This window comes from Cynocephalus volans, chromosome 9, assembly GCF_027409185.1.
Source record: "Cynocephalus volans isolate mCynVol1 chromosome 9, mCynVol1.pri, whole genome shotgun sequence".
Classification (NCBI taxonomy): domain Eukaryota; kingdom Metazoa; phylum Chordata; class Mammalia; order Dermoptera; family Cynocephalidae; genus Cynocephalus; species Cynocephalus volans.
The window spans coordinates 42,635,387-42,650,378 of NC_084468.1; the positions used below are offsets into that span (position 1 = coordinate 42,635,387).

General features: G+C 37.4%; 1 protein-coding gene across 3 annotated transcripts in view; it reads right to left on the reverse strand.

The window, feature by feature from the left end:
• Positions 1 to 14,992, reverse strand: part of NFXL1 (nuclear transcription factor, X-box binding like 1) — a 61,682-nt gene that overhangs the window by 32,678 nt on the left and 14,012 nt on the right. For all 3 annotated transcript variants that reach the window (XM_063108091.1, XM_063108090.1, XM_063108092.1), the window contains 7 exons: positions 14,710 to 14,871; positions 14,507 to 14,607; positions 13,764 to 13,878; positions 5,302 to 5,426; positions 4,449 to 4,571; positions 826 to 916; positions 94 to 214 (listed from right to left, as the gene is read on the reverse strand). In XM_063108091.1, the coding sequence (XP_062964161.1) occupies positions 94 to 214; positions 826 to 916; positions 4,449 to 4,571; positions 5,302 to 5,426; positions 13,764 to 13,878; positions 14,507 to 14,607; positions 14,710 to 14,871 (838 nt within the window). The remainder of the gene's footprint in view (positions 1 to 93; positions 215 to 825; positions 917 to 4,448; positions 4,572 to 5,301; positions 5,427 to 13,763; positions 13,879 to 14,506; positions 14,608 to 14,709; positions 14,872 to 14,992) is intronic.

The following is a 14,992-nucleotide window of genomic DNA, read 5'->3' on the forward strand; positions in this document are numbered from 1 at the left end:
CACTAAAGCAAAATTAAATTAAAATACTAACGATATTAAAAGTCAATATGAATTTGTATTTGTAAGAAAGTTTGTGCAAAGCTTTGGACTGACCTGCATAGCTCTTTGCACTTGGGTGGTCTTGTGGTACGTTCTCGACCACAGGGTACTGTCACCTTTGTATTACCACAATTACACTTCACATCTACAGTTTCTGGGCAGGGATAGCAACTGCCTGAAAAAAAAAGTCTGACACTTAAAAAGAAGTTTCCTTAATCATCCAAATGCCCAACAATGGTAAAATTAATAAATTAATAAATTTATAAGTTAATAAATTAATAAATTTAGTGTATTTGCACAATGCGATACTCTACAATGAGAATGAAGAAACTACAACAATATGAATGAATCTTACCACATACATGGCGCAAAAGAAGCCAGACACAAAGAGCATATACTGTGTGATTCTGTTTACATAAAGTAAACAAAAAAGGCTTATTTACACTGCTCAAAATCACTGAAAAACTTATGAACATCTTAATTAATTAAAAAACTGTGTGGGAAAGGTTGGAAGGAAGTGAAGAAACAACACGGTATTATAGAAATGACAATACTTTTATATTCAGAAATCCTGGGTTCAAATGCACTAGACATTTCCCTGAGTAAGTCACCAAACCCTCTTTAGCTTCAATCTCCTTGTCCATAAAATAGGGATACTGGTGACTGCCCTACCTTCTTCTCAAAGTTGTTAGGGGGGCCAAGTAAGATAATGAATTTGACAGCTCTCTATCGTATAAAGTACTATGTAAATACAAACATAACATCACAGCTATTGTTAAATTTTACCTCTGTGGCAGACAGATGGACATTTATGGTTTCTACATCCTAAAGTCCGTCCACAGTTTTGATCACAAGGTGGACAGTTTCCAGGGCAACACTAAAGAGAAAGCAATATATGAAGAACAGATCATTTGAAAACCCATGCATAATATGGATGTTATCACCAGTTAATCACAGAACTTGTGGAAAGCAAAAGATATTTCTTTCACTATAAAAATGAAAGTATTCAAGACTACCAACATTCTTCTGTAAATAGATACACTGTAGTAAGAACTCATAGAAATAGACAATGGCCTAATTTAATAAAATCAAGCTAAATTTTCTTTCCCTTCAATTATTCTATAACTTAAAACATTTCTATGAGATAATTTTATTACTTATCTATGCACAGATTGACAACCAAAGGGATGCATCTGATCTAACGCTATAGTCAATTCAGGCAAATAATTAATCTGGCTTTTTTAAAAATTTAATTAAAATAAAATAAGTTCAATATAAAAATTAGTTTGGCAGTTATTTTCAAACCACGGGATCATAGACTAATTAAAGGAGAGAAGCAGAGATAGGCTACTTGCATCTAGCCTTATTTTGTCACTTACCTGACTCCAGCTGGTCTGTAAGAAATATAACTGTCTCTGATCCATCCTAATTTTTCATTCATGAACACCAGGCAACTACTTAAAGTCTACATTGCCTTAACTTCTCATGTACCCAAACATTGGAAAGGAAATACAAACTACAATTGTCTTAAAGAAACTTAGGCTTGTAACTTACATAAGAGCAAGTTTCAGTATATAAAAACAGATCAAAACAAAATGCATTACTGAAAAGCAATTAAAAGTCAAAACAGTTCATTCAATCAGACAAATATTTACTGAGTAAATGTGTCTATCACTATTTGTCTATTACTTTGCCAGTGGCAGTGGGGGAAAAGGTTATGTGGTCCATGACTTGAATAAGCCTATAGACACTTTTGTTTCTGACCATGATGAAGTAACAACAACCAGATTTACCCTCTTGTAAACAACTAGAAAACCAGACAAAAGATAGGAAGCTGTAGATTGGAGACATTAGGTAATTAGGCAGCACAGGACACCAATCCCTAAGAGAAAAGAAATAAAGATGGTGGCATCAGCTTAGACCTAGAGGTTTCCACGCTGCAGCACAAGGAGGATCACAAGAGCATCTGACAGTCTGACCAAGTTGAGTAGACAAAATTCAGAGTTCACAGAGACCAGTGTAGTTAGAATTTATGGAGAGAAGCCAGTAAGTAGTACAAGAGAAAGCTCTGGAGAACTCCAGAAGGGACATCTTGAGTCTTTGACTGAGGACTGGTCTGTAACATGTGAGAGGAAGCTACCCAAAATCTAAGAACGAACCACTGGAAGGAGAAGGCAGAAAATTTCCAGAGATTATACAAGGCTGTGAACAACTTGTGTTCCTTACAGCCAGAATGAAAAGCTCTCTTCACACACAGGCATTAAGGAGAGTACTTAGGAGAGTTATTGCCTCAGTAGTAGAGCCAAATTACCTAGACAAAAAGATGCTCAGGTCACACTTAACAAAATCAAGCCTCTAAAGGACCAAATGGTTTCTGAACAACTTAACTTTGTCTCAGAACAAAGCTTAAGAATATTTAAAGGAATATTTGAAAACCCAGCACCCAAAAATGTGAAGCTACAATTTCTAGAAACCAATCAAAAATTACTTAGCAGGCCAAGAAGCAGGAAAATATAACCAAAAGGAGAACAATCAGTCAACAGAAACAGACCCAGATATTAGAGATGATAGAATCAGTAGATTAGAACATTATAAATATAGCCCATCCTATATTCAATAATATAGAGGAAAGCATGGGCACACTAAGGAGAAGCACGGAAGATACAAAAAAGTCCCAAATCCAACCTCTAGAGATGAAAATATGTAATGTCAGAGATGAAAAAAGAGGATGGGATAAAAAGTAAATTAAACAATGCAGAAGAAAGTTTCTGAACTTGAAAACAAACTATATAATCTATCTAAAATAAAACACAGTAATTAAAAAGACTAAACATTAAATAGAGGATAAGTGAGCTGTGGGACTTCAAATAGCATATTATACATGGCATCAAAGTCTCAGAAGGTGAGGAGTAGGGAAAACAGAAAACAATACCTGAAGAAATAAAGATCAAAAATTTCACAAATTTGATGAAAATTATAAGCTCAACAAAAGTCAAGCTAAAGAAACATGAAGAACACTATACTTAGGAACACCAAAAACAAACTGCTAAAAACCAGTGGTAAAGAGAAAAATCTTAATAACCAGCCAAAAAAAAAGAAATACATTAAGCACAGAGGAACAAAGATAATAACAACAGGACATTCCTTGTTGGAAAAAATGCAAAACGCAAGCTAAAAGGTAGTGCAGCAACATCTTTACAGTATGGTGAAAAAACTGGTAAACTAGAATTCTACAGTAAAAATATTTTTCACAAATGAAGGCTATAGAAAGGTATTTTCAGATATACAAAGTTTAAAGAATTCATGACCAGCATAACAAGAAATATTAAAGGAAATCCTCAGCAAGAAAATGAAACCAGACAGAAATCTGAATCTATAAAAAAAGTTATGAAAGCACCAAAAATAAGTATGATGATAAATATCAAAGATTATTTTTCTTGATTTTTCAATCTCTTTAAAAAATAACTGCTTAAAGCAAAAATAAAACCAATGTATTCAGAGTTTATAAAATACATGAGTACAAAATGTATAAAAATCATACATCTTAGGTCAGGAAAAGGAAATAAAATATACTGTTGTTAGATTCTTAAGGAAAATAAAGCCTAAAGCAACCACCTGCCTGCCCCCAGAAAAGGAGAAAAGGGAGATAAAGCTAATAAGCAAATAAAGAAATAAAATTGAATCATTAAAAAACACTCAAAGAGAGGACAGAAAAAGAGAGAAAAGGAACATATGGGCAAATAGAAAACAAATGGCAATAAGGCAGATTTAAATCCAATCATTTTAAAGATCACATTAAATGTAAATGGTCTGTACCCAAATTAAACGACAAAGATTGTCAATTTGAATAAAATAAAATCTAAATGCTGTCTATATGAAACTGCACTTTAAATATAAAAGAATGGAAAAAGATACTTAGATACTGTGTTAACACTAAGCAAAAGAAAGCTAAAATCACTGTATTTTAATAGATTTGTGAACAAGGAATCTTACCAGACATCAAAGGATATTTTGTAATAGTAAAAGGAACTCAAAAGAACTACAAATCTACAGAATCAATAAAATATTCCAGTCAACTTTACACTGAGCCAAGCGTCACGAAATAAGATTTGAACAATATAACACTGATAATGAGGTTTTAAAGTAAGGGATCAGATATAGCCCATGAACCAAGCTGAGAGAATAACGCACAGGACAAGAAGAAGTTTGTGTCATTTTTAAAAAGTGGTATGATTTCCCACCAATATAAACAATTAGGGTTAACTCAGAATATTTACTAATATTTCATATGGAAAGCAAAGAATATGCAAGAACATTTGAGGAACAAGCCAAGATAATGCTTACCATAGGCCCAAAAAGGAAAAATATAAGACAATCAAATCAGAGTTTCCCATGATTATTACACGTACCTTTCTCCTACACTGATGCTTCTGGCAGTCACGCATCTTAACACACTTAGTTTCACACAGATAAAGTTTATGACATGGCATTCGTTTTGTATGTTTTCCACAGCGACAATGCTTTTCCACTTCCTGGAGGAATCCAAGATGAATAAGACATAATAAGAAATGCTACTGACTTTTGTTAATGGGGCTTTTTTCCACATTGTAATTTCCATAGTTACTAAAGCATGAGGACAAAATTTTAATGGCAAATTTGTATTAAAGAATTTACCAGAAACCAAAACTGAATTTCCTAATATATTTATTTATATCCTACTTCACCCAAAAAGGACTTCATGGGACTTTGTTATTAAATTTGATAGAAATTTCACATTAAATAGTTTAAAAAAAAAAAAAACCCACAACATATTAAAACCACCTACATCTTGTTACAATCATAACTTCTGCATATCTTGTCTCAGTAAAGCAAGAACACTGGATTATCGAGTAGCTAATCTGAAGGACTGGTAGGATGGTCAAAACCAAATTACATACATAACTTTAAAGTTTTAAGTCTAGGTATTCATTTCTTTCCATCATCACTAGGCCTAATTCATCATTGCTCTGAATGTCATCTGGGAACAAACAAGCCCACACTAGACTTTAAAAATGGGAACGTTCAAACTCCTACCAAGCAAAAACAAATAAAAGATAATTTTTATTTTTGCTGGCATACTGTCTTGCTTCTGACCATAAATACTAAGTCACTGAACTCATACAGATCATAATGTATGGGAGTAAGGAATGGAAAACATTCACAGGACAATCTCGTTTGATAAATTATAGCTCTCGAAAGTAATTATTGCAGGAGATAACTAACTTGTCTACATGTTTCACAAGGACCTCGGTGACAACGCTGTGAACATCTATGTATTCCACATTCAAGTACTTTGTCACAACTGTCTCCACAAGTTGGTACATCTTCTGTACAAGGCAAAGAAAATTCTAAAAGCAGACAAAAAGTTAATGTTAATAATAAAATACATTATTAATAAGCATTAACAAAGTGCCATATGCTTTAGTTTCCCTAAAGAATGATAACCCTTTCAGACTATGAACTTTTACATTCACATAATTACTGGAAAAAACTAACTTTAATAAAATAAACCCTAATATTTGTAGTTTATGCTTTTTTTTTTTTTTTTTTTTAAATTTTATTTTGTCGATATACATTGTAGCTGATTAATGCTCCCCATCACCAAAACCTCCCTCCCTTCTCCCTCCCCCCCCCAACAATGTCCTTTCTGTTTGCTTGTTGTATCAACTTCAAGTAATTGTAGTTGTTATATCTTCTTCCCTCCCCCCCCCGATTTGTGTGTGTGTGTGTGTATGTGTGTGTGTGAATTTATATATTAATGTTTAGCTCCCTCCAATAAGTGAGAACATGTGGTATTTCTCTTTCTGTGCCTGACTTGTTTCACTTAATATAATTCTCTCAAGGTCCATCCATGTTGTTGCAAATGGCAGTATTTCATTCGTTTTTATAGCTGAGTAGTATTCCATTGTGTAGATGTACCACATTTTCCGTATCCACTCATCTGATGATGGGCATTTGGGCTGGTTCCAACTCTTGGCTATTGTAAAGAGTGCTGCGATGAACATTGGGGAACAGGTATACCTTCGACTTGATGATTTCCATTCCTCTGGGTATATTCCCAACAGTGGGATGGCTGGGTCGTATGGTAGATCTATTTGCAATTGTTTAAGGAACCTCCATACCATTTTCCATAGAGGCTGCACCATTTTGCAGTCCCACCAACAATGTATGAGAGTTCCTTTTTCTCCGCAGCCTCGCCAGCATTTATCGTTCATAGTCTTTTGGATTTTAGCCATCCTAACTGGGGTTAGATGGTATCTCAATGTGGTTTTGATTTGCATTTCCCGGATGCTGAGTGATGTTGAGCATTTTTTCATATGTCTGTTGGCCATTTGGATATCTTCCTTAGAGAAATGCCTACTTAGCTCTTTTGCCCATTTTTTAATTGGGTTGCTTGTTTTCTTCTTGTAAAGTTGTTTGAGTTCCTTATATATTCTGGATATTAATCCTTTGTCAGATGTATATTTTGCAAATATTTTCTCCCACTCTGTTGGTTGTCTTTTAACTCTTTTAATTGTTTCTTTTGCTGTGCAGAAGCTTTTTAGTTTGATATAATCCCATTTGTTTATTTTTCCTTTGGTTGCCCGTGCTTTTGGGGTCGTATTCATGAAGTCTGTGCCCAGTCCTATTTCCTGAAGTGTTTCCCCTATGTTTTCTTTAAGAAGTTTTATTGTCTCAGGGTGTATATTTAAATCCTTAATCCATTTTGAGTTGATTTTAGTATACGGTGAGAGGTATGGATCTAGTTTCATTCTCCTGCATATCGATATCCAGTTATCCCAACACCACTTGCTGAAGAGGCAGTCCCTTCCCCAGTGAATAGGCTTGGTGCCTTTGTCAAAGATCAGATGGCAGTAAGTGTGTGGGTTGATTTCTGGATTCTCTATTCTATTCCATTGGTCAGTGTGTCTGTTTTTATGCCAGTACCATACTGTTTTGGTTATTATAGCTTTGTAGTATAGCTTAAAGTCAGGTAGTGTTATGCCTCCAGCTTTATTTTTTTTGCTGAGCATTGCTTTGGCTATTCGTGGTCTTTTATTGTTCCATATAAATGTCTGAATAGTTTTTTCCATTTCTGAGAAAAATGTCTTTGGAATTTTGATGGGGATTGCATTGAATTTGTATATCACTTTGGGTAGTATGGACATTTTCACTATGTTGATTCTTCCAATCCAAGAGCATGGAATATCTTTCCATCTTCTTGTATCCTCTCTAATTTCTCTCAGCAGTGGTTTGTAGTTCTCATTATAGAGATTTTTCACATCCTTGGTTAACTCAATTCCTAAGTATTTTATTTTTTTGGTGGCTATTGTAAATGGGCAGGCTTTCTTGATTTCTCCTTCTGCATGTTCACTATTGGAGAAAAGAAATGCTACTGATTTTTGTGTGTTGATTTTGTATCCTGCTACTGTGCTGAAATCATTTATCAATTCCAACAGTTTTTTTGTAGAGGTTTTAGGCTGTTCGATATATAGGATCATGTCATCTGCAAACAGGGACAGTTTGACTTCATCTTTTCCAATCTGGATGCCCTTTATTTCCTTCTCTTCTCTGATTGCTCTGGCTAGTACTTCCAACACTATGTTGAATAGGAGTGGTGAGAGTGGGCATCCTTGTCTAGTGCCTGTTCTTAAAGGAAAAGCTTTCAGCTTTTCCCCATTCAGGATGATATTGGCAGTGGGTTTGTCATATATGGCTTTAATTATGTTGAGATACTTTCCCTCTATACCTAACTTATAGAGGGTCTTTGTCATGAATGAGTGCTGAACTTTATCAAATGCTTTTTCAGCATCTATAGAGATGATCATATGGTCCTGGTGTTTGAGTTTATTAATATGGTGTATCACATTTATTGATTTGCGTATGTTGAACCAACCTTGCATCCCTGGGATGAATCCCACTTGATCGTGATGAATAATTTTTCGTATGTGTTGCTGTATTCTGTTTGCTAGTATTTTAGTGAGGATTTTTGCATCTATATTCATCAAGGATATCGGCCTGTAGTTTTCTTTTTTGGTTATATCTTTACCTGGTTTTGGTATCAGGATGATGTTTGCTTCATAGAATGAGTTTGGGAGATTTGCGTCCGTTTCAATCTTTTGGAATAGTTTGTAAAGAATCGGTGTCAATTCCTCTTTGAATGTTTGGTAAAATTCTGCTGTGAATCCATCTGGTCCTGGGCTTTTCTTTGTTGGGAGCCTTCTGATAACAGCTTCAATCTCCTTTATTGTTATTGGTCTGTTCAAATTTTCTACGTCTTCACGGTTCAGTTTTGGGAGCTTGTGTGTGTCCAGAAATTTATCCATTTCCTCCAGATTTTCAAATTTGTTGGTGTATAGTTGTTTATAGTAGTCTCGAATGATTCCTTGTATTTCAGATGAATCAGTTGTAATATCGCCTTTTTCATTTCTAATTTTTGTTATTTGAGTCTTCTCTCTTCTTTTTTTTGTTAGCCATGCTAATGGTTTGTCAATTTTATTTATCTTTTCAAAAAACCAACTTTTTGATTCGTTGATCTTTTGAATTGTTTTTTGGTTTTCAATTTCATTCAGTTCTGCTCTGATCTTAATGATTTCTTTCCGTCTGCTAACTTTAGGATTGGATTGTTCTTGTTTTTCTAGTTCTTTAAGGTGAAGTGTTAGGTTGTTCACTTGCCATCTTTCCATTCTTCTGAAGTGAGCATTTAATGCAATAAATTTTCCCCTCAATACTGCTTTTGCAGTATCCCACAGGTTTTGGTATGATGTATCATTGTTTTCATTAGTTTCAATAAACTTTTTGATTTCCTGCTTAATTTCTTCTTGGACCCATATGTCATTAAGTAGAATGCTGTTTAATTTCCATGTGTTTGCATAGTTTCCAGAGTTTTGTTTGTTATTAATTTCTAGTTTTAATCCATTGTGGTCTGAGAAGATACATGGGATAATTCCAATTTTTTTGAATTTATTGAGACTTGATTTGTGACCTAATATGTGATCTATCCTGGAGAATGATCCATGTGCTGATGAGAAGAATGAATATTCTGAGGTTGTTGGGTGGAATGTTCTGTAGATATCTGCCAATTCCAATTGGTCTAGAGTCTTGTTTAGATCTTGTGTTTCTCTACTGATTCTTTGCCTAGATGATCTGTCTAATATTGACAGTGGAGTGTTCAGGTCCCCTGCTATTATGGTATTAGTGTCTATTTCCTTCTTTAGGTCTAATAGAGTTTGTTTTATAAATCTGGCTGCTCCAACATTGGGTGCGTACATATTTATGATTGTTATGTCTTCTTGATGGATCAGTCCTTTTATCATTAAGTAGTGTCCCTCATTGTCTCTTTTTATGGTTTTTAGTTTAAAGTCTATTTTGTCAGATATAAGAATAGCCACTCCTGCTCGTTTTTCTTTTCTGTTTGCATGGTAAATCTTTTTCCATCCTTTCACTCTTAGTCTGTGTGAATCTTTATGGGTGAGGTGGGTCTCTTGTAGGCAGCATATAGTTGGGTCCTGCTTTTTGATCCAGTCAGCCAGTCTGTGTCTTTTAATTGGGGAATTTAAGCCTTTAACATTAAGAGTTGTTATTGAAAGGTGTTGATTTATTCCTAGCATTTTATTGGTTGTTTGGTTGTCTTAGGTGTCTTTTGTTCCTTGCTTTCTGATTTACTGTTTGGTTTCTTTGTTTGTTGGTTCCTTAGGTTGTAGATAGTGTTTTTGTTAGCTTGTTTTCTCTTCATGAATGCCATTTTTATTGTACTAGCGGGTTTAGATTTTTCTTAGGTTTTTATGGCAGTGGTAGTTATTTTTCAGGAACCAAACCCAGTACTCCCTTGAGGATTTCTTGTAAGGGTGGTCTTGTGGTAGTGAACTCCCGCAGTTTTTGTTTGTCTGAGAAATATACTATTTGCCCCTCATTTCGGAAGGATAGCCTTGCAGGGTAGAGTATTCTTGGCTGGCAATCTTTGTCTTTTAGTATTTTGAAAATATCATCCCATTCCTTTCTAGCTTTTAGGGTTTGTGATGAGAAGTCTGATGTTAACCTGATTGGGGCTCCCTTATAGGTGATTTGACGCTTCTCTCTTGCAGCTTTTAAGATTCTCTCTTTGTCTCTGAGTTTTGCCAATTTGACTATGACATGTCTTGGAGAAGGCCTTTTTGGGTTGAATACGTTTGGAGATCGTTGAGCTTCCTGGATCTGAAGATTTGTGATTTTTCCTATACCTGGGAAGTTTTCTGCCACTATTTTGTTGAATATGTTTTCAATGGAATCTCCATTTTCCTCCCCTTCTGGAATACCCATGACTCGGATATTTGAGCGCTTGAGGTTGTCTGATATCTCTCTCAGATTTTCTTCCATGTCCTTGATTCTTTTTTCTTTCTTTTTGTCTGCTTGTGTTATTTCAAACAGCCCATCTTCAAGTTCAGAGGTTCTCTCTTCAACTTCGACAAGCCTGCTGGTTAAACTCTCCGTTGTGTTTTTTATTTCGCTGAATAATTTCTTCAGTTCAGCAAGTTCTGCTACATTTTTTTTCAGGACATTGATTTCCTTGTATATTTCCTCTTTCAGATCCTGTATACTTTTCCTCATTTCATCATGATGTCTAGCTGAGTTTTCTTGTATCTCATTCAGTTTCCTTAGAATTATCACTCGAAATTCCTTGTCAGTTATTTCAAGGGCTTCTTGTTCTATAGGATCTAGAGTATGAGATTTATTAACTTTTGGTGGTGTACTTTCTTGATTTTTTGTATTTCTGGTGTCTTTTTTTTGGTGTTTATTCATTGTGGCAGGGGGTTTCACAGTCCACCGGTTTGAGACTAATGACTAACTAGGATGTTGCTGTGGTTGCCAATTTGGTATGGCTCCCGCCGTGACTGCTCAGTTGGCCTCTAGTGTCTTGTGTGTGTGGTTGCCTCGGGTCTTGGGCTTCTCCGGGGATCCACCTTTCTGGTCAGCTTGTACTCTGCTGGGCTGGTGGATCACGTACCACAGGGTGTGTGATCTCTGTTGAGCTTTCACTTTCTGTACAGGACTTCTCCCCGTTCCGTGTGCTCTGGCCCAGGCTGTTAGATCGTGCAGTGGCGACCCCACCGGGTGTGTGGTTTCTGTCGAGTCTCCCCCCTCTGTGCACACTGTGCTGGGCTGGGGCGTGTCTTCTGCACCCCTCGTCTATCAGCTGGGCCTTCAAGACCCTGCTCAGCACCGCCTCGCCCAGGAAGTCTATCAGGTTTCTGCTAGGCACAGACAACCGGTCTCTCTGGGTGCCTTTGTAGCACTGTGTAGATCTTTCTCGGGTCTTGTTCACCTTTGTATCCCCCCGGTATAAACCGAGTCTAGTGCCTGCCTGCAGCCTGCTCTCCGGCAGGTTCAAGCGGACCTGGGAACTCTCCTACCACACTATTCCCAACCAGAAATTCGTTAGGCTTTTTTCCAAACTGGTGGTCGCAGAGATGTTATCTGCCTCCCAGTAACAGGAAGTTTACCGGGGCCGGAGTCCAGGGTGTGGTGGAGTGACAGTCGGCCCGCCCATACTTTCTAGCCCTCCCAACACTGGTCGGGACGCCCCACACCCCCAGCCCCGCCAGAGAACCGCGGAGGGAGTGGGAGAGGAGGCCGGCCCGCAGGGTCCGGAAAGCCCCGCGCCAGGCCAAGCAAATGGGCTCAGTGATGGCCGAGCAGGGCGGAGCTGCCCGCACCTGGGAAAATGGAGGCAGCACCGGGGCAGTGAGTGGCCTGGTGGTGCAGGCGGGAGCCGCGTGGGCCAGGGATCACTCACAGTGCTGTGCCAGGTCGGGCGCTCACTCTGTCTCTGGTTTGTTGCCTTCCATGTTCTCGGCGCTGCCGCCTCGGGCTGTTCAGTCGCGGCGCCGCTCGGGCGCTCCCAGGAATCTTCTTTAATGCCGGCCTGAAACCTCGAATCCTGAATAGGGCAGCTGGCCGCCTTCAGTGCGGCCCCAGCCTCCGGGATCCTGGCTGCATCCACAGCAGCCCTGGCGCCGTGTTCCCTGTTTCAAGACTCGCTTTTGCAGCTAAGAATCAGTTCTTTTCCTGCTCCACACTTCAAAGCTGTTGCCTGTAAATGAGGCAGCCTCTCCTGCCGGGGGCAAAGTGGCGTTGAGCCCCCACGACCGGCCAGCAGCAGCAGTCCTCCCTTAAGAGATGGCCAGAGGAAGGTCCACAAGTTTCCCGGCTGCCTGAGGCCCAGTGGCCACCTTTTCCACCTCAGCTACTCCGCGCCAGCCGCCGCAGCCGCCGCCATCTTGAAACCGCCTAGTTTATGCTTTTTAAAAATAAATTTTACACATGACAAGTTCCTATCCTCAAGAAACACATTTTTATGGGCTAACAATTTCAGAAAGTTATTTAAAGAAATGAAATGTAAATATCTATGAGGAATTTCCATAATGTACAGAATTATTTTAATTTGCTCTTAACCTCATAGGACAAAAAAAAAGGTAGACTTTAATACATTACAAAACTCACCTTTAACATAAACATATCATGACCAGTGTTAGAAATAATCTTATAAATATGTATGGTGTTACTGGTGTAGAGTCAAGGAAGCCAAATGCAATCCTACTATGCCTTTATCTCAAAGCAGTCAAAAATAAATTCACCTATAACTTAATACATAATCATGACAACGGCACAGCCTCCCCTAGTATCAACAGCCCGCACCAGAGCAGTACATTGGTTACAACTGGTGAACTTAAATACATCGCAATCACCCAATGATCATAGTTTATATTAGGGTTCATTCTTAGTGTTATATGTTTTCTGGGTTTGGACAAATATATAATGACATGTATCTTCCATTATAGAATCATATAGAGTAGTTTCACTGCCATAAAAATCCTATGTGCTTGGCCTATTCATCACTCCCTCTCCCCAAGCCCTGGCAACCACCTGATCTTTTTACTGTCTCCACAGTTCTAACTTATCCAGAATGTCATATAACTGAAATCCTATAGTATGTAGCCTTTTCAGATTGGCTTCTTCCATTTAGCAATATGCATTTTAAGTTTCCTCTATGTCTTTTCATGTCTTGATAGCTCATTTCCTTAATAATTCCTTGAACTTGTTAAGTGAACATATATGATGTTGATGGGGAGGGGAGGTGGGGAGAGGGAGGAGGGAAAAAGAGGAATTGGTAAAGAGACATGAAAACCAACTACACTGTATACTGATAAAAATATTTTTAAAAAGGTGTTCGGAGACAAATAAAAGAACATTTAGAAATTGAAAATATGATAGCAGATATATAAAAATTCAATAGAAGAAACAGAAGTTAAGGTTGAAGATGTACATTACAAAATAGAACAAAATGACAAATAGGAAAATAGAAGAGAAAGTTGGAAAAATAAAAAGACTAAACCTTTAAGGTCTAAAGTCTAATAGGGTTTCCAAAAGAAGAGAAAAGAAGAAATGGTACGAAGAAAGTCACTAACAAAACAAATAAGAAAAATTAAATGACACCAGCTTCCAGATGAAGAAGGCCTAGCACAATGGACAAAAATGCTATAACAGAAGAGAAAGAGATAGAGATAGAGATAGAGATGATAGAGAGAGAGAGAGAGAGCGCGTGCGAGCCCATGCACGAGAGAGCCCACACAAGAGAGAGAGGAAGGAGGAGGGAACAGGAGGGGAGAGGAAGGGAGGAGAGAGGAGAAAGGAAAACCCATAATAACATACAAAAAAAAAAGTCTTACTTGATTTCTGACATGGACAGAACCTTTTCCCAGATCGAGGACATTCTCCACAAGCACCAACATGGCAAACTTGTTCACATGTATGATTACCACATGGCAGTGTTTTTCCACATACCTAAAATAAAATGCAATAAGCGCTAGTAAAGGATTTAAAAGTTAGCAAAAAAGACTTTGTACAAGACATAATCCACTTTTCAATCACAACTTCTTTACATTCCCTCATACAGTTTATATATGTTTATATCTTACATAGGTGTCATATATGTATACACACACATGCATACATATATATGTATACACACATATATTTCCTATGCAAATAGTATATTTTAAAAATATAATACAGGAAAAAAAGTACATATAGTTTCATATGGCCATCCACCAAAGACTGCCACACAGTACTAAAATCATGCCAATTCTAGAACAAGCAACTACAAAATCAATCCTACTTCCTCAACTGGATTAACTCAAGAAGGGGAAGGGGTGTTGACTGAAGAGAGCGTAAAGACAGGAAGGGAGAGACAGCTAGCAAGATTCAGTTACTTTGAAAAAATTTTTCCTCCAATAATTAAAATGATATTAAATTGAAATGTAGTTTCCTAAAACATAACATAATAATTCATCTGAGTTGCTATTCTTCCTCACTCTTTATCCAATTAAACTTAATTAGCACTCCTGCCTTCTAGTTTTTTACTGTTTCCTTATTCTTTAATACCCACCCCTCAAAATGCATATACACTTACTTGATCACAGTGCCACAGTGGACTTGCACAACTTCTTTCAGCTACTTTTTTACCACAAACACACTTTTGTCTGCTAACTCTTGGGCAGGGCTGACAACTTCCTAAAACCAGAATAATAAATTAGCACATAAACATTCTAGAAGCAAAACAGATTGCTCTGACTTTTGCTTAAAATCAGAATACTTAATGGGTATGGTTTTTACCTGCATGACAAGGATTTCCGCACTTATGTTGTCCACAAAGCAACTTCCGCCCACATGTCAACTGACAGGACCATTCCTTGGCACTGCACCTACGAGGGACAGGTTTTGCTTTCTTACAGTAACAAGTAGTAGTGACCATCTTTGGACAAGGAGGGCAGGGACCTAGGATCCAATGAAAGGGGAAAAAATCAGAAGTCAGAAATCAAAACTTTCAATTCCTACGCCTATCAGTAATTTCTAGAGCTTCCTTTACTGATACTTTAAAATGCAATCTCTTTCAATA